The sequence below is a fragment of the Solanum verrucosum genome, unplaced genomic scaffold (genome assembly GCF_900185275.1).
Source record: "Solanum verrucosum unplaced genomic scaffold, falcon-dt-bn FXZP01000277.1, whole genome shotgun sequence".
Lineage (NCBI taxonomy): Eukaryota > Viridiplantae > Streptophyta > Magnoliopsida > Solanales > Solanaceae > Solanum > Solanum verrucosum.
The window spans coordinates 1292610-1317916 of NW_026019945.1; the positions used below are offsets into that span (position 1 = coordinate 1292610).

Here is a 25307-nt window from a genome sequence, read left to right on the forward strand (position 1 = left end):
AGGAAATTAGTTGACTCCATGTTCAATTCATTTTTAACCAAAAGTGAGAGAATGTGAAAGCTTTGCAAGATAACTTGCATTGTAAAGATTTCAATGAAAATGTTTAAACATATAAAACAACATAAATCATTCTGGAAAAGCGTGTATATCAACAGCATACCTTGAGGGTTATCATTCTCACCCAAATGCGAGAAGCAATCTGCAAGATTAGAAAAGTTTAGGAACCTGGATAAGTACCACAGAAAGAAGTAGACCAAACAAGTGACACTATGAAAGCAGTAAACAAAGCTAATACTAGCACACTCTCAATACAGAGAATCAAAATAGATTATCACTTACCTACTGACGCAGATGGAGACATTGGGAAGTCAGATAACACTCCGTCCACCGAGAACTCACCGTTGTCTATAAAGGATAAATACTCAGCTACAGGATCATAGCTATAATTATAAGCAAAAGGTGCATCATTAACAAAGTCGGCTGCGTAAATCTCAAGTCCTTCATTATGAGCGTCCGAAACAACCGATGTATGTGGCAGCAAGTACAAGCTGCTGTCCGTTGGCCAGATATAGTCTTTGGGAACAAGAATCCCAGCCGCAAAGGTTTTAATAAATGTGAGATTCTTTACTAGAGAACCATATGTTTGACTTGTTGATGGCTCAATATCATCCTTGTTGAGAAACCGGAAAACGCGCTTTGTCACTCGTAGATTCAATCGCGATGCGATACTTTGCAGGAAATTCACCTCAGGTGATGAAATATAGTTGGCAATAACACTTCTAGATAGGGAAATAACAAAGCTTCTCATACTCAGATTGTGCTGCCTGTAGAAGGAATCATGCTGGAAATGTATTTGCAGAAGAATGAGTTAAATAATTGTTATGCCTACACATATTTAACATACCACACATCAAATGCAGCAATGCATGGTATGATAATCAAACTGTTCCTTTTAGATTCTTAGAGATTGAAAAACTGAAAGTAGGCAACAAGTAATTACCAAAAGCATTCTGTAATCAAATGCATACCTGGATATTCAACCATAATCCTGGAGGTTTGACTTGGGTAGCTACATCCTGGACAGTAAGAATTTGTTGGGGAGTGCCATCAAATCTAGGCGACCGTGAATACACTCCTTGTATCACTGTTCCAGGCATCAGGATTAATCTCTTTTTAGTAGAATTTCAGATCACCAGAGGCTAACTTTCATCAAGCCATAACAATAAGTCCAACTCTAACGAGAGATTCTCTAGACTATACCAGCAACATGTTTTGCCATAAACATATATGATCTATTTGGGTCCTAAGGAAATGCACAGGGCAACTCATTTTCTAAGGTGATCTGATTCTACATTTTTTTAAAACATAAAATAAGATAGTGGTTGAGGGAGGGGAGAAAATTTTATGACAAAATATATTACTCCCTCCGTCCCATTTTATGTGAGATAGTTTGACTCGGCACAAAGTTTAAGAAAGAAAGGATGACTTTTAAAACTTGTGATCTAAAATGAATGATAGAAATTTGTGTGGCTATAAATCATTTCATTAAGGGTAAAATAGATATTTTAAAGTTAAATTATTACTTAATATAGAAATGTGTCATTCTTTTTGGGACTGACTATACAAATAATACTAGCATATTATTATGCAGAATTACTGCCAATTAGCACTTCATCTGAGAGTCAAACTTTTAAAAGATAGGACCACAGTTATTCCACAAAATGAAAACCTAAATTAAGTTTTTCATCATCAACCCTTTTTGAAGCATAAGTATGTAAAAGAAATGATAAATGCAGTCCCAACATATCAGAATTGTTTTAGAACCAAATAAATACAGGTACATACTGGCTTTAGACACACTATAATGGTATGGCACCAGAACCTGGGCTGTCCCGCATTAAAAGAAAAGAGGGAAGTGACTGTACCACCTTCACAGACCAGCAAAAGAATGGCAAAACAAAGACAGAGAAGCTAAGCACCATTTAAAATTCCAAATTAGTAAATCCCTGAAATCAATTGGTTTATTAAGTAAAACAAAAATAGCGGAGAAGCCTCTCAATTACATATGATAGGTAAAACCGGCTGCTTTGTTGTGTAAACTCATTGCCCAAAACAAGTTCTTTACTAGGTGTAACTGGTGATCTAAACAGTCATTCACATATATAGGACCATAAAGTCTGAAGCATATAGTAAAATATACAAAAGGTCATGATTTAATCTTACAGCTGACAGGCGCCAAATCCTTGATGTTGAAATCTATAGAAAACCATCCTGTCTGAGGAATTCCATTCACCGAGTAGTTATTATTCTTGTTTTGGAAGAGAAGATCGATGTCAGAAGCATTGTTAAGCTTGATATCAGGAAAACAAATGCCAACCCCGTCTTTTGTGAGTTGAACATCACACCAAGCAACCCAATCAGCCGAGCTAATTGTTTTTGCCAACATATAGGCATTAAAGCTTGAATCAGGAAGTAACCCAGAAAATCCTCCACGAGCTATGACTTTTGGTGCATCTCCTACAAAGTAGAAAGATGGATTTAGTCTAAATACAACAATGAAAACAATAGAATCTTATTCATTATTTTCTCGAATAGGCAAAGAAAAGAACACTGCTACTGACTATTTTAACAAATAAGGAGTGCTAACTTTTTCACCATTGAAATCCTATCTGGAGTTCTGCCCCCTTATTCAGGGGAACTCTTCTTTCTTTTCATTCTATCTTTTTTTTTCTTTTTTGGAGGAGGTGATTTAGGTATGAGTTGCTGCCACAGAGTTGCATCAACTACAGTGGGAAATAAGAAGACAGTTGCAAAGAGAACATTTTTTTTCTTTTGAATATTGAAAGCATCTTCGCATGTTTCTCCAAAATCTAAAAGACCATGGCAATGGCAAGCAATTGAAAATCAAAAGTTAAACTTTGCAAAAAACAGAAAAACATTGGCTTATGTATGTTCTTTCAAAACGGTTTCTTTATCGCAACTTCAGGTACCAGCATCATACTAACAACCATTACCGGCATAGAATTAAAGAAGCAGATGTCTCCACTGCAACAGTTAAATCACTGCTTCCTGAGCAGCGAGCTTACTATTAACAGGTACTATCCATCACATCCTAGATGCAGCTTTTGATTTTCCCCTAATTAAACTAACTTGATCAGAAATCTCACTAAATAATCAACATAAAATAGCTCAAACGCCTGGACACTGAAGAATACTTCAAACTAACAAATCATCCTAACAATTCTCCCGCTCCAGTTACTATCCAACAAAATTATAGGCAAAACTATTCTAAACTACGGAATCTAAACCTTTTTTTCACGATTTCTTCAGTATCCGTATAGCTAAATTGAACTTCCATTGATAATTTTTCTGAAATACATGAGTCTACTCAGCAAGCAACTGTTGTAACAAATTTATAGCTGAAAAAAAAAACTCAAAATATAACGCATCCGAAGAACTTATCATGATCTCTTCAATTCCTTCATAGCTAATCTGAACTTCCGGAGATATTGTAAGCTTACGCTTAAACTTATTAGGTAGAAATTTAGAGAGAGAAAAAAAAGTTACCGCTCAGTGTTTTCCATTTAGAGGTTACATTGCTAGATCTTTGAGCAGCAACAAATGCAGCTGAGCAACAAAGTAGCAGGAGACATAAAACAGAACGCATTTTCCTCATTTCCGGCGTGCTTAGCCGGAGAATCGTTTTCCGGCGGAATTTTTTTCCGTTTGTGACGGAGGTGGAGGAGAATATGGAGAGATTCAGCTGATTTGTGTGAAGAAAAAGTGTGATGATTGACAAGTTAAGGAGACTTTGAGACCAGATAGATAGAGAGAGAAAGTGTGTGAGTGTTTGTGCCTGCCTTAGAGGGGTGTGGGCTATTTTCAGGCTGGCAAATATTTTAGCACTATTTATGCATACAACTAATAGTTGTACTAATGGATGCCGATGCTTTCATTACGCGTCTCTCGCTATAATAGCTGTATTTAAATATCTTCAGCGGCTCATGCTGGCTGCTAAAGGTAAAAACTCAGTCTATCGTGTTCATATCAAAACAATAAATGTATATCATAATTAATAATTTAATGAAGTAAAAATACATATTAGTCAATCGTAACTAAATTTTATTTTTAAGCATAAATAGAGTGTGTGCGGATTTTATCATTATCTCATTGAAGTAGAGAGTCTGTTACCGAAAGACCTTCTGCACAAGTGGAGCAAATTCAATTATAGAAAGAAAAAAGAAAACATAGCAATTATAATAATAAAATAGTGTGATAATCAAAATACAGTAAACAATTAAAGATGTGAGAGATGAAAAGTTAAAACTACAATAGTACCGAGTGATACTAGGTTACAAAAGTCGAAATGAAAATGCTAATACTCATACAAATATGGTGCTCTATACTATTATCGAGCAAAATATATGAATAGGCTAGTAATAAGATAATTCTTAACTACGTATTAATCTTCTACCCTTATCTGTGTAGAATAAATTTTCAATCAAACATGCATAATATAAAACTTAATAGCAAAATATGTCATCTTATGGCATGAACCAAATAATTATACCCCTTGATAGTTTGAACCAAGACCTCATAATTGTCCATCTACTTTTTTTACTTTATTCCCTCAGTCCACAGTTCAGTCTCTATGTAGATTGTTTTGTAAAGTCTATGAATTATGTGAAAGTAGAATATTTCAAATTCATGGTTCAAATATTCTTAGTGGAAAAAATGTGAATAATGTATCACATCAATGTAGAAACTCAACGTCTCCACAAATTTAAAACTACTATTTCTAAAATGTGAATAATATAAGATGAATTTCAAATTTGTGACCAAAATTAGTTATCTTAAAACACAACCGAACAGGGAGTTACTGTTTTACTGCCTTATTAATGAAGCTTGTTAAACATAATGACTAGTAATGGCAGTAATTATAATAATGGAGCCATTTAAGCTGAAAGGACGGCTGGCTGATCAATGACTGGCTGGCTTGTTTGATTGGTAGACAGCTAAGCGGAGACCAAAACATGGGTCAGCTTCCTCTGCTTACGTGTCACAATTTCCAATAATTAAAATATCCGTATGTACAAAACAAAACGTAAAAGTTTATATTTGCGTTCAATTATTAATTTCATTTATGAACTATTAACCGTATTAAAAATATCTATCTACTTGATTAATTTAACGTAAATAGACTCATAATTTTGCAACTTAAGTGAAATACACTACTAAATTATCGTCAAGTTTAGAGGTGTTTTCAACACTTCTCTCGGTTTTTTATTAACAGTCGCATTCTCCTACGAGAATTTGAGACTACTTGTTACGCCATGTGTCAGATCAAAATTCAGCTAATCACGCAGAAGAGTGTTTTTTAAGACGGTCAATAATTCAAACATGAAACTAAAAATTTACATTAAGTTCAAAAGTGTTTACAATACTTCTCTCTTATATATTTCATACATTAATTTAATGAATATGTATTTTTACTATATTAAATCACTTATTTAACATAAATTGAGTTGGTTTAATATGGATATTTATTTTTATTTAAATAAAATGTTTAAGAAGAAACGCTACAAAACGGATCACGTTGTTCGTGGGACCCACTTCTGACCCGATCCATTTTTCAATTCGGGTTTCAGCTTAGGTCCAGGTATATTAAATAGTAATCTACAAATAACATGCCTGGCTTTTTCTAGATAAAATAATATTACCATAAATCGTAGATGTCTTTCACATTCACCTATTTAATTTAAGTATATTTTAGGAAACTGAAAATAAAATAACATAGCAGAAATCACTATTAAAATTCTACATGCGTTTTCAAATATGTTATTTGAATCGATGATATATTAAAAATAATCTATTTATTTATCTAAGGCAGGAATAAAGACGACACATACATTATTCTCTTTAAACCTTGCTTATAAAATTACACTGAATATATTATTATAATATAATTCTAATTACGAGTTTTTTAAAACTTTTTTTTTTATTCATATGAAAATTGGTAAGAGATAAAAATGCCAATTTGAAGTTGGATAATTAACGACCCAAATAATAATAAAATAGAGTACTAGTTCAAACAAAAATTCCCTTATAATATAATCCATCAATAGTGTGATTTCATATTATTCATTTTTTGTTTTCCACCTGGTTTGGAGTTCACATTAGAGCGTTGATTAAGTTTGGATCACATGCATGGTCCATTTGATCGTAAAGCTCTCAACATGATTTTTTTCCAAACTCAAAAATCAAATTTGAGATTTTGATTGAGGACGAAGCAATCTCATTATTACACCGCAACCCATACTGATATCCAAGTAATCCAACTAGTTTTTATTATAATGTTTTTGACAATTTCTAAAATGTAGGCCACGCAATGAATGATATCATGATAAATCCCCTCGGGTCTCGACGTACATGCACATTCCTTTGAAGATTTTGTGTATTTTAATTTGACTAATTCAGCTAAGACAACAAATTTATATATTAATAATCTGGTTGATAATTAAAAAAGAAATAATATGTATTGTCTATGCTTTTTCTTTTTCCCCTTTCTTCTTCTATAATTAGTTTTATGATATTTAAAATTCAGTGATTAATTCTTCACGTACGGTCCATTAAAGGGATATTTTTAATTACATTATTTGTAAAATGCATGTATTTGAGAGTGATATACTAGCTGGCTTACGGCTAATTTTTTTTGCCTACGCAATTTATTCAAAAAGTCAAGGATATAACAAATTAACAAACAATTAAAAGACATTAAAGATATGATATAATGAGAATCACAATTTTGGAAAAATGATGAACAAAAAACAACAGCTATGGGGAGTCTTTGATGTGACTTGCACTATTTTTGTCATTTAATTTGAATATGCCAATCTAATAATACACATAACTTTAACTTGATTCTTCTAGTTGTATTGTTGCATTAAGGGTGTTTTTGGTACAAATGAAAAAATTATTTATGGAAACATATACTTAGAAAATGTTTCACATAAAACATAAATAATTTTCTTGCAATTTTATAAGTGAGATATAAAAAAGATAGATTATACGCAAATTTTATCTCTAATATGAGAAAATAGCATAATTGTTTCTGATAGAACCTCAACTCTAAAAACAATGTTTGATAAGTAAATACTATGAGAATAGAGGTAGTCATGTGGAGGGTGATGAAAGGTGGTTGGGAGAGTCGGAGAGACAGGAGTCAAGGACTCATGGTAGGGGGTCAGATGCGAAGTACAAATTAGTAGCCCATGAACTTATAACTTTTAAAATATAGTATACTTAATTTAAACTCCTTAAAGATTGAATGCAAGAAGCGTAAATCTCAGAATCATTTTCAGAGGAAGTTCACGGGGTTAGAGATGGTTGTCAGTCAGGGCAATCAATGTGGGTAATTGGGGTGGCCGGGAGACAATTTTTCATGGAACTTGTTTTTTCTATTTTTTCAATGAAATCAACTAAACATAGAAAAATTAGAATATTATCTCAAGGTCAAGAATATAATGGGACTTTCATTCTTAAAAGTAATCTAACAACTTACATTCATATTCTCTATATACAATATTACCTTGATTTCTCTCTCTCTCTCCATATATTATATGTATAACTTTTTAATACTATAATATATAGTGATCAATTTATAATTAAGATGAACATGTAGTGTCAACATCATCCATGATAAGCAAATAAACTTTAAATAGCTTTAATGAAAGTTTGCACTACATTTGCCATACCGAGTGATTATGATTTATGATCCAAAGGCAAAAGTACTACCACTACTAGCTACTCTAAAAGGGAAAAAATGCTTACTATATATATATGCCTTTACAAACTTCAATGATTCAAGTATTTATATGTGAATGAAGAGTTCCATTGTAATTTTTTTGGTTTACTATCCTGCCTTCGATATCCATTTTGGAGTTAAACTAATCTGAGTTCTAAGATAATTTCACTTTAAAAGATAAGTGTTTCCAATAAAAACGATAAGTTAACCAATTCTTTAAATAGTCATCAAACTTATAACTTTTTTCTATAAGCCATTTAATTATTTTGTTATCAATTTAAAGTACTCAGTTTATAAATTGTTCTTTCATAAAATAACTATGATCCAAAAAAAAATCATCAAAAATATCTTAACTAGAGTAAGTTCGAAACTCCATAAAAACAACTTCAATACCAAAATTTGAATTCTCAATGAATGAGAATTAAGAATAAAATAAAATAAAATAGAGTTGACCAATTATTATTCAACATTACCATGGATGCTCATCGTAATCCTTCTTTTTTAAGTGTTTCATCTACCTTCTCTATATAAAAATTAATAAATAAGTAGTGAGAATTGTTTTTTTGGTTATTGAATAAACAATGGTCGGTCAGAAGACTCAACTTTGTATTATTTTTTAAAAATAAAAAAATATAAATTGACGGGTACAACGGTTGGTGAGTAGATTTTGCACAAAATATTATGAAATCACGACTTTATTAATCTAATTCATGGATGTATAATATCAAATAATATTTTAAAATATGATTATTATTATTAATGGATGGAGCATAAAGTTATATTCTAATTTTCTATCTAATTACGTGCATAGTAATTTGTACAAATGACATAGTGGGCACCAAGTCACTAATAAACATAAAAATAAAATACTATAGATTATGCACCAATATCGACAAGTCCAGTTAAGATGTTTTTGTAAAAAAAAACGATATTTTAATTCTAATAATAATTTATGTCTATTAGTACAAAACAAAATATTTGAAAACAATGCATGTGGACAATAGTTAAAATAAATTGGTGAGCTAGAGACAAATCTAACGGATTTTTGAAAATTTTTGTAGTTTAATGAAATTTATGGACTCAGAAACGAAATTAGAGACGTAAGGGGTTTATTTGAATTTTTCTTTGTTATATAAACTTATATTATAAATAAAGAGTTAAAATTATTTTATTCATATATAATAATTAGTAAATATTGAGTTTGTTTAATTTATTTGTATATTTTTTTTAAAAAAAATAATTAAAAAAAAGTTCTGATTCTGTCATTATTTCGCGATGTTTATGCAATTGGCAAGGTTATTGGATTTAGGAAGTCAGAAACATTTGTCTCTTATGGGTTAGCATATCTTAGTGGTTATTAGTGGTAAATATGTTCTTTATTCAATTTACAGTCAAACAAGAGTTTGAATCAAAGTAAATAATTAGTTATCTTAATCTCTATTTAATAAAAAAATGTTCTGAAACAAAAATCTTAAGATAGTCATTTTAGCATGGTCTTGCACCTTATTATATAATTCTCTATAAATAATAATAATAATAATAATAACAATATTTTTTAAGGAAAAATGGATAACTTATGCTAAATATGTCACTATTCTAATTAACAACATACTAGCAACGAATTATCTAGTGATAAATTCTACTCACTATCTTATACTGAGTATGCTGTTATTATTATAAAATAAAATTATTTAGAGTGTTTCAGATTCGAACCTTAGATATAAAGAAAAAGTTGTTAGGAACTCCACGAATGAGCGATGCAATGCACGACCTGAATTTAATTAGAGTTTCAATATAAACTCCGAACACCAATAGAAAAAACATGATGCAGGAGCTTATCTCATATTGTACTTTAGATTCAAATACTATAATATAATATCATATGTTTTGTTGGTGATTTAATTATAAGTAGTTACAATATCACAACATAAAAAATGTCACAAAATTAATTTATTGTATAAGAAAGTTCCTAGGTGGGAACTAATTAGGCATATGGCCGCACATGGCGCCACGAATTAGCAAATTGGAGAGACGGCTCTCTTGTAATTGGCTAAAATGTATAAATTCACTTTGCAATTACTATAATAAAAAAATAGTCATTGTTATAAAATTTTATCAGTAAAATTTAAAACTCTTCAATATTAATTGTTTTTTTTCCAAGAGAAGATGGAAAAGAGACATGTGAACAAACGTAGAACTTATATCTCGTTATATTGGACATTTCATTTTTCTTATTATAATAGTCCAAGAGAGCAATGAGAGAAAAATATTTTTTTGTTTTTGTTTTTAATCAAATATTTGATATTTATTTTGAAGTTTCGATTAATTTAAATTTATGTCGTGTAATACTTGTTTAACGTATGCTTTCTAAAAGTTTCTTTTCAGAGTTTTTAGACTCAAGAAAACTAAATTAAATAGGAAAGTCTATTAAAATTGAATATGAAAGTCTAAGAGAATCTTTTTATTATGAGGCTTCATTAACTAATTAAAAGTCTACTTTATTGTTTCTTTATGAAAATTACGAAACGAAATTCTCAAAGTAAAGTTGTCACTTTATTGGTCAATCTCGACAAACAAAAGAATCAACTACTTCTTTCGTCCGTTTTTATTTGTCTACTATTATTTACTTAACATATTTTTTTTAAAAGTAATAAATAAATAATAATTTTATTATATTACACTTTAAATATAATAAATTTCATATTTTATAAAATTATTATAGTTAATAATAAAAATAAATTAGAAGTTAAGTGATAAATTATCTCTTATTATTTTAATCTAAACAAATAAAAAGAAACATCTATTTGTAATATGATAAACAAGTAAAAATGAAAAAAAAAAGTACTATTGGTAAGAAAATAGAAAACCTTGATATATATATACTCGTTATACAAAAAGAGTTAAAGAATTGTGCATTAAATCCAATCCCCAGGCCAATTTTGATCTTTCCAAACCTGAAAAAAAAGGCCCACAACTTTTGAACAATGACGTTGTGCTTCAAGTTGCCGTTGGGATATATCACTAATTTAACCGCATCGAATTATAGCGGGATGAATAAGATCTTTCATTATTAATGATAGATCTCAGGATCAAGCTCGATAAAAAATGTTATTCTCTTAAATAAGTACATGACACAAATTTAAATTAGTCGAAACGCAAAATAAATATCAAATAACGAACGGAAACGAAAAAGGTCATATCAGCAATACGCGTTTGTGTGGCCTTAAGAATTCTTCAACAGAAAACGACGTTGTAGTTGTTTGCACGATGATGTAATTTATTACACATTCAATTTGAGCTTTTGCAACTTTTTTGTTATTTTGTCAATTACTTCCTAGCATTATTGTATGTCTTTTTTTTTTTTTTTTTTCCATTTATCAAGTCATATTCACTAGTAATTTAATTACAATATAATACCAACGAAGACTTGACTTCTTGATTTTGAAATACTTAAAAATAATAGACTAAATTTTCGCTTTCTAGGACGGCTGTTTAGCAAATGACAAATTTTTATAAATTATGAACATTTTAGTCTACGATGTAAGAATTTAATTTGCTTAATGAAAAAATATTAGATAATATTTTGAAATTTTATAAACGTTAGAAGATAATCTAATATTTTATCGATCTCAAGGGTTATATACTTGTACAACTTTTAAAAATAAGAACAAAATATAAATGGGGGTATAAAAGGAATATTTGCATAAATCAGACAATAATATTGGAAAAATCACGCCCTATACACATTTAAGAGTCAATTTTACGGGTTTTAAACATACTTTTAAACAATTCTTACTTACAACATTTTATTTACGAGTTATGACATATCATTTAAAGTTAATTTTATTTAAAAATCAATTTCCATTTATTTAATAAATGATTAATCTATTTATGGTTTTTTATTATTAATTAATAATATGTAATTAAATTGATTTATGTTCCTTTTTTAAATCTGAAATTATCAGTTACATAGATATAGGGATTCACCTACAACATGTTTCGTTCTTTACTGTTACCACCTCCCCTACGTCAATCCCACCCTCCTCCAAATCGCCCATACGTCAATCCCACCCCCTCCCCCCACCCTCATCCAATTCTACACGCCATTAACACAGCAACCCACTTTTACCTTCATCTATCACATCTTTCTCACCACCAAACTACACCAACTTCACAATCCTCCATTCAATTTAATTTTTTCAACAAAATCATGTTGAAGAAAACGGTTGTAACTCCTCAAAAGAGCCCTCTATTAGTCGAAGGAACTTATACGGATGAAGTTCATGCTCCATCTTTCAACATTTTGACTCAAACACTGTCGCCAAACATTGTTTGAAACTCTGACTAGGGGTGGTTCATCTCTATTGAAAGATCAAAAACAGAAAGAAAAAAAATGACTCAAATTAAATGGTGAGTCCGATAAATCGAAAGGGAAGAAGAGAAAGGGGAAAAATGTTGAAACCCCTTCTTATTCTAATTCTGATTCTGATTTTGTTACTGAATAAAAAAAGAAAAAAGGAAAAAAATCACTGAATGTTGAAGTTGTGAAAATCAATGAATGTCTATCTTGTAGATGGTTTTGACGACTGAGCAACACCTAAAAAAGACAAAAAAAATTCTTAGGGTAAGTATTATATTCAATTTATTTTCACATTATTAAAACTACTGTTTTTTCTTTAAAAATATCACATTATTCTTATATTATTTTCGAAATAGTTGTTTGGATGAAACGTGTATGAAATCTGATTGATATGTATATGATTCCGATTAAACAGTTGATTCTTGGATATTGTATGATTTGTGATATAATAGTGGTATACAAATGGTATGAATTGTGTTTTAACAGTAGTGTGATTGTCTATTAACTGTATATACAAAGAGTGAGGATGGCGCGATCAGTGAGAGTGAAGTTACTGGTACGGTTGCTAGCAAATTTGGTGGACCTCGCATAGCAAAAGAACATGTTCCGGATACCACCAATTATTCTACACCAAGACCACATACAAGAAATTTGAAATAGTTGATTGCACCTTCTACTTTTTTAGAATTACATGCTATTATTTTTTTTTACTTTTGGACAACTTTTTTGTGTTTAAGTATTTCATGATATATAATACCATATGTTTTCTTCCAATCAGATATCATCTACATATGAATTACTGTTTGGCTATTATAATTTCAGGATACTAGTAATATACAAACTTCATACCATTTGGATTCACTATTTTAAAATATCAGTGTGTATCCAAATTGTACAATTAATGAATGAAATGTGTGTGAAATTTGATTAATATGTGTATGACACTGAATTTAATGTTTGATGGTTGGATATTGTATTAATTGTGATATAATATTGGTATACAAATGATATGCATTGTGTGATTATATGAAATTGATTTATTGTTGGTATAATATGTGTGATATAACTTGAAGTTCGTGTTGGAATGAAACTTGAATAAGATTGGTATAAAGTTTGTTATATATTTACACCATCTTATATATTAATCTGGAATACATTTTATTTCCAAGTATATTAAATCTGTATGAATAATTAATGAATCGCGTATATGAAATCTGGAATCTAAAATCTGTACAAATATTTACACTATCTTATATATTAATCTGGAATAAATTTTATTTCCAAGTATATGAAATCTGTATGAATAATTAATGATTCACGTCTATGAAATCTGGAATCTGAAATCGGAAACATGTACAAATATTTACACTATCTTATATATTAATTTGGAATAAATTTTATTTCCAAGTATATGAAATCGTAAAGAAATCTACATTAGCTTTCTTTTGATCTAAAAAAACCCGCACACCAACATCATTGTGGATACTAACAGGGGTCATCTATCACTAACTATATATTTTATCTCTATATTGTGAATATTCGCATCTATCATTAGCTGCGATGTTATCGCACTTACTAGACCACTATAAAGACTAGAATACTCATATATAATCCCCTCCATTTGAAAACCAACATATTTCCCCGTTTCATTAAAAAAAAAAATAACAATTAGTCTTACATAATACAAAATAAAAATAAAAATTATACACACTTATCATTATTTTTTCATACAAAAATCATTCAGACAGTAAACTACAAACAATTTTCATTAAAAAATAAAATTTCAGATTTCATACCCACTTAAATACAAATTTCATACATACAATCATCATTTATACCAAATTTATACGTTTCTCATACCAAATAGTTCATTCCTTTCACACAAATTTATACATAATTGACAAAACTTATATAAACAATAACATTTCAAATTTCATACCAACTTAAAACATTTTTCATACAATTATTCAAAATTCTAAATAACTTTTTTTACTAACTAGTTAACACACTTTCATATCAACTTAAAACAACTGTCATACAATTTTTCAAAATTCTAAATAACCTTTTTTTCACATTAGTGAATACACTTTCATACCAAATTCATTACACTTATACTAACAAATTCATTCAAAACTATACATTTTAATTTATTTTTTCAGGAAAAAAAAAGTAATCAATATTATAATTTTGATCTACGTACCCAATCTACAAAGATAAAAATATTTATATGTTATACATTTATACTCAAATCTTTCATATATTGCGGCAACTTCTCACGAAATCATTGTTTTGCCAGTATAAAAAATAACCAAAAAACAAAAAATATAGTGACATTAAACCCCTACCAAAAAACAGAAACTTACCAAGAAAATCACTAATATTATATTTTCACAACAACTAATACGTATTATGAACAAAACATATTGTTTATACAAAAAAACATAACACATTCAATATAGTGACGATGTACAAAAACAAAATCACAAAATGTGATTTACAATTTCATTTTTTTTTTTTTCATTTCACTGAAATCCAAATACAAATAGTAAACAATTAAAAATACTAACCTAAAGGATCCCATCTTCCGCCATGTTTAATTAATATTGATACGTAGTTGTCCATCACAAAAAAATAGGATTTTTCAAACAAAAAAAAAACTTCAATTAGTCTCCAGTGACAAAATTTCTGGAAGAAAATTAAAGAGAGAGAAACGTGGAAGAAAAATGGATAAAATCAAATTTTTGAATTAATTTTAACAAAATAGAGTGAATTAAGGAAACTGAATATTCTTAATTAGTTTGAGATTCCTTAATTCATGGTAATTAATAATTATCTTAAATTAATTCAAATTTAAGTGACACCCCTATTTCCGTTTTTTTTCATTTTTTCCTTATTAATTACATGTTATTAATTAATAATAAAAAACCATAAATAGATTAATCATTTATTAAATAAATGGAAATTGATTTTTAAAATCAAAATTTTGAATTAATTTTAACAAATTAGAGTGAATTAAGGAAACTGAATATTCTTAATTAGTTTGGATCCCTTATTTCATGCTAATCATTAATTATCTACAATAAATTCAAATTAATTTACAGCCCACAATTTCAGTTTTTTACTTTATTATTTCTAATTCCGTTTTTTTTTTTAATTTTTGTTTATCTTTTTATTTATTTTAAAAAAAATTTCCAATTAATAAAAACATTTCTTTTTTTTTTAACTTGTTATAACCTGAAATTTTTAATGTTATAACTTGAAAGTCTAAATCTACTGTTATAGCTTGAAAATAGTACTATAATATATGTCATAGATGAAATAACTACAATAATATATGTGCTAGTAGTTTTATCAATTTTCAAAGTGGCTTTTCAACTTCTCAAAAAGCCCATTGGGCCTATGATGAGTTGGGCTTCCATTTGAATGACAATTCAATGTCAACAAACAAGGCTCTATTTTGTTGAGGTTCAAGTTTGCTCATATTACCGATCTTCAGCACGAATAAAAGAGGATACACATGGTAATTGAACAGTATAAAACTAGTCAATTTACGATGAAGCATCACTATACAACATACTTTTTAATGATGTTTTGTCACTATACAACATACTTTGTAATATTGGATCGAAACTGATAAAAAAATGAACCTTATCTCATCTCAACCCCAAAAACGAGCTCTTAAGATAATGATTGTCCAAGACTATATATAGAGACTATACCATTCCTAAATAGCCGATGTAGAAACTCAAGACAAGCTTAACTGACAGTGAGAATCATATAGTCGAAACTCCCAACTTGCTACGGATCGAGGCATAGTTATTATAGTCGGTGCGTGTAAAAAAAATACATTTACGAATAACCGAACCCAACAACTCAAAGAAAGTTTATTTAAATTCTCAAATAACACAAATTACAAACACACACATAAAAACAATGTCAACTTCACAATAAAGTGAAGTGAAACAATTCAAAACAAATTCATGTTAAAATACATGCTTATCTTAAATTAGTCCCAACAATTCTCAACATTCATAACAACATATCCAGTGAAATCCCACAAGTGAAAACTGAAGAGGATAGAGTGTACGCAGATCTTAACATCCACGAGGAACATCAATTTCACATTGCTTAGGCAGATTCATTGCAGCTGCAGGACTGATCCCAAATTTCCCCAACTCAGATTTCTGGTTGCACATACACTGTGTATCAGCCTTGCGTAGAACTGTGCAACAATCCGGTGTCGGTTTCGGAGGTTTCTTGCCCATTACTGCAGGTAAACATATTACAAGTTCATTGATTGGGACCTTGCAAATAGTTTCTGGTATTTCTGCAGCATTTGATGTTACAATTTGTACTGTCATGATCAGTGCAAAAAGCAAAAAGATCATTGTACTGTATGATTTAGCCATTTTGATGATGAATTGTGAAGTGAGAAGGAATTGTTTGTTGTTATATAAGCAATACAAGGGATGGAAAGTGACAAGATTTGGATTTTGTTTATTTAAACTGTAACTCTTGTGAACATAGCATGTGAATTTTAGGTTCACGGACTTTTGATCTTTTTCTACAAAACAGATCATTGGTTATTTAATAATAATGCATTAAGTTAAGTGTGAGAATAAACTTGGATTTTGTTTATTTGAACTGTAACTCTTGTGAACTTAGCATGTGAGTTTTAGGGTCACGGACTTTTGATCTTTTTCTACAAAACAGATCATTGGTTATTTAATAATAATGCATTAAGTTAAGTGTGAGAATAAACTTGAGATTATGCTGCTTCCGGACTTCGGTTAAGAGTGCAACACGTCAGGCAGATATATATACGAGTTTGAATCCTGATATTTAAGTGGAGAAGGGTGGAGGAATGAATCATTATCCTCCGAGTTTCAAACTGTGCGTCACTGACCTTGAGAGTTGCTTGACCACTAGAGGTAATTGACTGAAATAACTTCTCTACTTACGTAAGTAGGAGTTAAAATTGGATTACCATTTTATTTCTATATTAAATTAAAATATTATAAAGTATTTGATTGATTAAAAATTAAATAATAACATATTTATCTTCTCATCTTTTTTTTTTGATAATTTCCTTTTTTGTTTTTTCTTATTTAATTTACATAAATTTAAAAGGTCATAAGCACGCTGTTTATGAAATATTAAAGCACAATTGTGAAACAGTTGCTGGAGAATTGCAAGAGTTAGTTGTAATTATGAAATGTCTTAATATTAAATGTGAATCCATTTTATGTTTTAGGCCAAGAAACTCATTAGCTGCACTATGAAAATTTTAGATGTAGAATAAATACCATGTCATATACTATTTTCAAGAAATTTAAAAGCCTTAATAAATGTTTAACATCTTAATGGGTTCCACGGTTATAACTATATTTAAAGTCAAAAAATCAGTAATTGCACTTCTCATTAAAATTTGCTCCTATTGATCTCTCAACTACGTTTATAGACGAGAGGGAGTTGCTCAGATGGTAAGCATCCCTCACTTCCAACTCGAAGGTTGCGAGTTCGAGTCACCAAGGGAGCAAAAAGGGTGGGAGCTCCTAGGGAGGTTTAAAAAAAAAAACTACGTTAATAAATCGAGAAGATTATAATTCTCATTACACAATAGCATAAGGACATATCAATTACAAATCTTTTGGCTTCTCTCGGCATTTTTCAATTTTAAGTCTCAATACTACATTGATGAATCCAAAAAGACATAATTTTATATTAAATATTATATTTCAAATTAATTATAAGCCTTTTCACCCCTCATATTCTCCTATATATATTTCAATTCTATATGTCTAATTTATGGGCAGCAGAAGTTTAACGTAGGTAGGGTAGAGTAATACTTTTTGTTTTTTTCCTTTTTTGTTTCATGAAACCTTGATTTATTGATTTGATGTCTAACTATATGGATGCTGGAAGTTAAAATTATATAAAGTTGGTACAACTTTTGTTTCCTTTTTATTTATCAATTGGAAATACATTTTTCTTTTTTTAGAAAATACTTGTGTTTCAAATTTTCATTTACGCAATAGATTATATTTTAGATTAGTACATAAGTATGTATATATACAAATCCAAGGTTATAATTTCTTTTATATGTTCCTAACTTTTTTGCAGTATTTAATTCATTTTTCTTTTAATTAGCACGGAAATATGTATATATACAAATTCAAGGTTATCCTTTCTTTTATGTGTTTCTATTTTTTATTTTTTGATATTTAATTTTTGGTTCAATAGTGAAGTAGTAACAATTATATTATTTTCTTTTTCCTTCTAGCAAATTCACAATTTTATCATTTTTTTTAAATATTAGAGTGTCATATTTTTCATGAAGTGCGACAAGATTTTACCATCAATATCTCACAAACGATTATGTTATAATTCATAATACATTTATATTTATACAAATTAACAAATATTGATCATATAAATTAAAAACACAAAATCATTTCGTAAAGTTTAAAATAACAAAAAATTGAAAGAGAATTGTTGTGCACATATTTTAATAATATGCTTCCCAGAATGTTCTGATGATCATTCCACCGTGTGGTAAGTAAATATACATCTAAGTAATAATTTTAAGTTTGATCAAATTAATCAATCAATATGTTGTATGCTATTATTAAAATATGTTTCAAGATTTATTTTTAACTATTATGTAGTGTGACTAGTATGGCGGAGCAGTGTATCGGGCTTCCTCAAGTTGTGAAAGTAAAAAAAATAAAGAGGCTCGCAACTTGCAGTGACATTGGATATGTCAATTACATTCGTATTCGAGATTCATTTCGTCTCGGGTAATAGTCAAGTGTTTCACATATATATTTCTTTATTCATTCATGCATATTTAAATTAATTTATTATTATTTCAAATTTAGATTGGTAGATATTGAGCTTCTCAAGCTCGTTTGGCTTCTCATGAGGGCCGACCCAAATTTGTGTATCAGAGTGGATGAAGCACTTCGACATCCATATTTTGTTGGTTTCACACATGCTGGGTAATACTGTACTATTTACACTGTCAATTTAAGAAATATTTTCAAAAAAAATTTCTAGTTTAATTCAATTTTTGGTGATGTTAATTGATTTTTTTCATTTGTGCAGCATGTTCTGTTACTGCGCTTATTTGACATCTGTTGTGCTTTTGGGTAGCATTTGGTACGGGTTGAAATTTTACCGGAGTAACAAGAAGACATAAAAGAAGAAATAAAACAAGAAGAGAAAAAACAAGAAGCACGCCATCTTAGCCATGTCTTTTTTAAATGGTTCCTTTATTTTTTTTTAGCACAATATTAAAGAATTGCTCACAACGTTGACACACTATGCCTACTATGTGAATTTCGTAAACATTATCTTTTCCTATCACAACAACTAAAGTTGCAAATTGTCTGAATAGAACATCTTTTTACAATTCACATTTCCTCGTAATTTCAGGTGGCTAGGTCGCACTGTATTCTATATCCACTTGTATAGCAAGTCGAAATAAGCAAGAGCCCGTATACACAATCATATGGAATTCAAAATACCTTTTTATTCATAATTATTTAACATTAATATGTTTAAATCAAAGATGTAAATGCAGGATCGAAGAGATGGGAGAAATGAAAACCATATTGAGTCATATTAACCTTCAAAACCAACGTTTCAATTTAATAATTATTTAATATATATATATATATATATATATATATATATATATGCATTTCCTTAAGAAAAAAAAAAGTCAACTAGCAATTAAATTATTTATAAACAAATTTACAATAGTTAACTTCAAATATCAATTTCCAAGAGAAACTCAAATATATATTTGCTGATTTACATCAGGTAAAAAAACCCGTCATGTCCTCGAACAATAGTTGAAGGCACAATATTTTTGACAAATATGGTCTTTTTAAGCACAGTAAGTGTTCCATTATGAAGCCATCATAACTTAACATGATTTTAAGTTTTTAAATGTGTTATACTTTGATTTTATTCTCATTTTATTTTTTATTGCATCGAAAATCGTTTCAAAATATCAAACCAAACTAAACCGAAATAGAAAAAATCAAACTGAACCAAAGTAATTCGATACACTTTTTCAAAACCTAAAATCGAAAAACCGAATATCCACCCCTACTGAATTCCCTGTTTGCCTACTTTCAATTTTTCAAATTATATTTCGTGTAGTAAAAGCCCCAAACTTGTGCTGAACAGAGCTAGGGTTCATCGTCTCCGGTTGGCAATTGCTATTTGCTACTGCTGCTGTTTTCTCCCCGTCGATATGGCCAGACATAGGTACTATTTCTCTCTTCTTCTTCTTCTTCTTCTTTTTTTCATGCAATATAGTTTTCGAAATTATGAAGAAGAAACAATAGAGTAAAAAGCTATTTTTTTTCAGGGGTAAAAATATGATGAAAAAACAGATTAGGGCTTGGAATGGGAGGAATTTTATGATATTTGGATTTTTTATGGCATGCGTCGCTGGAATTCTTATCAATCTTAAGGTAGATAAGTCTAAACCTGAATTTAAACCTGAATCTAAGTTGATGGAAAAACTATTAAGAGATGTAAATTCTCTTAAAAAAAAGACAATGTCGATTCCAACTCCAACTCAAAATTGTCACTTTGCTACGTCGCAAGGAAGAAGGTCATACCAGGAGGATCGAGTAACATGTGACCTAAATTTTACGATTCCTCTGTCTGGTAATGTTTAATTAGCTTGAATTTATAATATGCATACATATACCATGCACCTCCAAACACACACTTGTTGTATGAACTTTGACATATTAGACTATGATGATGTAGGGGGCGGCGACATTGAAGAGGTGAGGATTGGGGCTGTGGCAGTATTTGATGGTCATATTGGATCCTCTGCTAGTAATATGGCCGCAAGGATATTTTTGGACAAGTTTATTGTTAACCTCAATAACAACAGTATTGAACAATCTTCTGACTTGAAGGAAATACTAAAATCTTCTTTAGTAACAACCATTAATGATATTGATGCAGAATTCACCAAGGCAAGGACAATACTAGTGATATTTTTTTCTTTTTGTTTAACTTCTTAATGACTTGGTTGTTCACATTCTTTAGGTTGCTTTCGAATATCATCTTTATGCGGGTTCTACTGCTGTTGTTTCCCTCATATATAACAATCATGTTTTAGTTGCAAATGTTGGTGATTCAAAGGCTTTTCTTTGCTATCAGAAAGAAATATCTCATGAAAACGGTGAGGGTGATATTTTCTTCTCTTTTGTTGTTATGCCCTTCTGTTATTACGAGTTTGATACTTCCTCTGTTTTCCTTTTCATAATGATGTTTGTAAATTTTTTGAACGAAATTTTTAAGTTTCCCTTGAAAGATAGTAACACCCCAATTAGGATTATATGGAGAAGCAAGCCATGGGTTCAGATCCTACCACAAAGAAAAACTTGGTAGTTAAGTGGAGAAGGATAAAGTGGTCGACCTATTATTCACCTAGCTTCGAACTTTGCATCATTGGCCTAGTAGTAGTATTGTCATCCTCGGGGATCAGTTGATACTGTACGTTATAGTTTCTCAATTATCCTATTACCAAGAGTTTATGTTTTTCAGAATAAGTTTAGTATTGCAGGTTACAAATACTGCTGCTGAAATAGTACATGTTAATATTGTATTTTGATTTGTGTTCTGAGACATCATTGTGTAGGTGCTGCTTCCTTTGGTCTTTTCGCCAAGGAGTTGACGAGTGATCATAATGCACATAGGTTGGACGAGAAGGCTAGGGTTGAAGCTTCTGGAGGTGTATTTAAATCCATCCTTGATTTTGTTCCTCTTCTCATGGGCCACTTTCCCATGACTCGAGCTATTGGTGATGTTCCTTTGAAAAGGTACGACTTCTTGAAGGCGGTTAATCCGTAAGTGTGTGTGTGTATTTGATGCATATAACATGTGAATATCATAACGTTGATGGATTTGTTGTGCTATTTTTTCAGATATGGCATCATAGCTGATCCAGAGGTGACTGATTGGCTATCTTTAACTTCAAAAGATGAGTTTTTGGTGGTGGCATCTGATGGAATATTTGAAAGTGTAACTCCCCAAGCAGTGTGTGATTTTCTAAATGAAGTAGAGGACTATTCAAATCCATCATTATTGGCTCATCAACTCATTCAGAAAGCATATTTAGAAGGCAGCAATGATAATTTATCAGTCGTTTTGGTTCCATTGGGATCAAGGGACCTCTTGTAGATGATTTATTAGTTGTTTCTGGTTCCACTTGTATGTAGAGGTTTTAGGGAGAGAATTTATCTATGAAAAAGTTGGTATAGTAACATAGCCTGTCGCATAAGGCTTGCTTGGTGCGGTTTACATCTCCCGTGTGGTTTGCAGGTTATTACACCGTGGGGGTTTACCCAGTGCGCAAGTGCTCACCACAGAGCGCTCACCCAAAGGACAGAGGCTATGGCAGAGGCCGTATCAGTTGCGGTTGTCCCGGGGTTCCAAAAAAAACTCTCATCTTGTTAAATAGTGTCGTGATTTGGTGATGGGAAGTTTGAACCTTGATATTTAAGTGGACAAGGATGGAGGAATGGATTATTATCCACCGAGTTTCAAACAGTGTGTCACTGACCTTGAAAATTACTTGGTCGTATAAAATAAGTTTGAGATTATGCCATGTGCATACCACTAGAGATAATTGATAGGTTTATCGGAAACAATCTCACTACTTACACAAGTAGGAGTTAAAATTGGATTACCATTTTGTCCCTATACTAAATTAAAATATTTGATTAATTAAAAGTTATTTATCTTCTCATCTTTTTTTAATAATTTCCTCTTTTGTTTTACATAAATTTAAAAGGTCATAAACACGTTGTTTAAGAAAATTTAAAGCACAATTGTGAAACTATTGCTGGAGAATTGCGAGAGTTAGTTGTAAATTGTAATTATGAATTGTCTTAATATTAAATGTGAATCCATTTTATGTTTTAGGTCAAGAACTCATTAGAATAAATACCATGTCATATACCATTTTCAAGAAATTTAAAAGCCTTCTTAACAAATGTTTAACATCTTAATGGGTTGCACAATTATATCTATATTTAAAGCCAAAAAATCCAGTAATTCCAGTATTGCACTTCTCATCAAAATCTGGTCCTATTGATCTTCAACTACCTTTATAAACTCAGAAGATTTAATTCTCATTACACAATAGCATAAGGATACTTCTCTCGACATTTTTCAATTTTGAGTCTGCAATGCTGCATTCAAGAATCTAAAAAGACGTGATTTTACATTAAATATTATATTCCAAATCAGTTATAAGCCATTCACTTCTCATATTCTCCCATATATATTTCAATCGTATATGTCTAATTTATGGGCAGGGCAACAAAAGTTTAAATTAGATAGGGTGGAATGATACTTTTTTTTTTCCTTTTTTGTTTCATTAAACCTTGATTTATTGATTTGATGTCTACTTATATGGATGATGGAAGTTAAAATTATATAAAGTGGGTAAAGCTTTTGTTTCCTTCTTATTTATCAATTGGAAATACTTTTGTTTCTTTTTTTTTTTTTAGAAAATACTTCTGTTATATTTTTATTTACACAATTTATTTATATTTTAGATTAGTACATAAGTATGTACACATACAAATCCAAGGTTATAATTTATTTTATATGTTCCCAACTTCTTTTGCAGTATTTAGTTGATTTATTTTTTAGATTAGCACATAAATATGTATATATACAAATTGAAGGTTATCATTTCTTTTAAATGTTTCTATTTATTTTTTGGTCCGATAGTGAAGTAGTAACAACTATATTATTTTCTTTTTCCTTCTAGCAAATTTGCACTTTTATTACTTTTTTCTTAAATATTAGAGTGCCATACTTTTTTATAAAATACGACAATATTTTACCGTCATCTCACCAATGATTATGTTATATTTCATAATTTATTTATATTTATACAACTTAGCAAATATTGATCATGTAAATTAAATACAGAAAATCATTTCGTGAAGTTTAAATTAACAAAAAAATTGAAAGAGAATTGTTGTGCACATATTTGAATAAATAGCTTCCTATAATATACATCAGCTGAGCTACTTAAACGTGATTATTCTGATGATCATTCCACTGTGTGGTAAGTAAATATACATCTAAGTAATAATTTTTAATTTGATCAAATTAATCAATCAATATGTTGTATGTTATTATTAAAAAATGTTTCAAGATTTATTTTTAACAATGTAGTATGACTGATATGGTGGAGCAGTATATCGGGCTTTCTCAAGTTGTAAAAGTAAAACACATGAAGAGGCTCACAACATGCACTGACGATGGATATGTCGATTACATTCGTAATCAAGATTTATTTCATCTCGGGTAATAGTCATTACTTTAAAAAAAATATTCATAAGATCACAAGCTCATCTCTAAGTTGAAAGTATCAGTAATTTAAAGAATAAAATATAAATTGTATTTATAATCTTAAAAAATAAAATTATTTATTTATATGTTTGCAATTTATTTTACAAACCTAAAAAATTGTTTCAAACATTATTCTTAATTTTTTCCTAAAATCGTAAAGGTTTTTCAAACATAATAGATAGATGTAATGTTATTTTGTTGTTTCTATTTTATCGAGTAATAACTTAATACTTTCACTATTGATCTTTAACAAATATATTTCAAGTTTTATTAACTAGTTTAATTTACTTTTTTGGTAATGCTTATCGAATTGTTTCACGTATTACAATATGACATTTATCTATGGTTATCATTTGATACGTACAAAAGCAAGAAAAATAAGAAATGAAATTTAATATAGATTGGACTAGTTACATCATGTGTTTTGAAATTTATGGGGCGAGCCCAATCTGACCCTTATATTTTGACGGATCCAAATGTTTTTGAACTCACAAACTATGAAGCATTGAGGTTGATAAAAATGATTAGTTATTCGGACAAATATTCCCTTTTTCGGTAAGTATCTACATACAAATAATAATTTCAGGATTGAATAATTTAATAATTCAATATAAATGTATATAATGAGGAAAAAGTGTGTGAGAACTAACTTTCACCATTAATACACAGTAATGCAGGTATGGCAGAGCAATGTATCGGGCTGCCCGATAGTGTTGTCATAGAAAAAATGAATAG

At 29.7% G+C, this 25307-nt stretch overlaps 2 protein-coding genes and 1 pseudogene across 2 annotated transcripts in view; 1 reads left to right on the forward strand and 2 right to left on the reverse strand.

The window, feature by feature from the left end:
* The window catches only part of LOC125807431 (polygalacturonase inhibitor-like), an 88710-nt pseudogene that overhangs the window by 52581 nt on the left and 10822 nt on the right, over positions 1-25307 (forward strand).
* Positions 1-25307, reverse strand: part of LOC125841061 (glycerophosphodiester phosphodiesterase GDPDL4) — an 80396-nt gene that overhangs the window by 3586 nt on the left and 51503 nt on the right. Inside the window, exons 2-6 of the mRNA XM_049520071.1 lie at positions 3568-3857; positions 2224-2517; positions 1029-1144; positions 340-841; positions 161-199 (exon numbers count right to left, since the gene is read on the reverse strand). Of these exons, the coding sequence (XP_049376028.1) occupies positions 161-199; positions 340-841; positions 1029-1144; positions 2224-2517; positions 3568-3676 (1060 nt within the window). The 5' untranslated portion in view covers positions 3677-3857. The remainder of the gene's footprint in view (positions 1-160; positions 200-339; positions 842-1028; positions 1145-2223; positions 2518-3567; positions 3858-25307) is intronic.
* Positions 16036-16703, reverse strand: LOC125806900 (putative lipid-transfer protein DIR1). Its single transcript, XM_049486660.1, has one exon. The coding sequence runs from the start codon at positions 16571-16573 to the stop codon at positions 16259-16261; it is 315 nt and encodes a 104-aa protein (XP_049342617.1). The 5' UTR covers positions 16574-16703; the 3' UTR covers positions 16036-16258.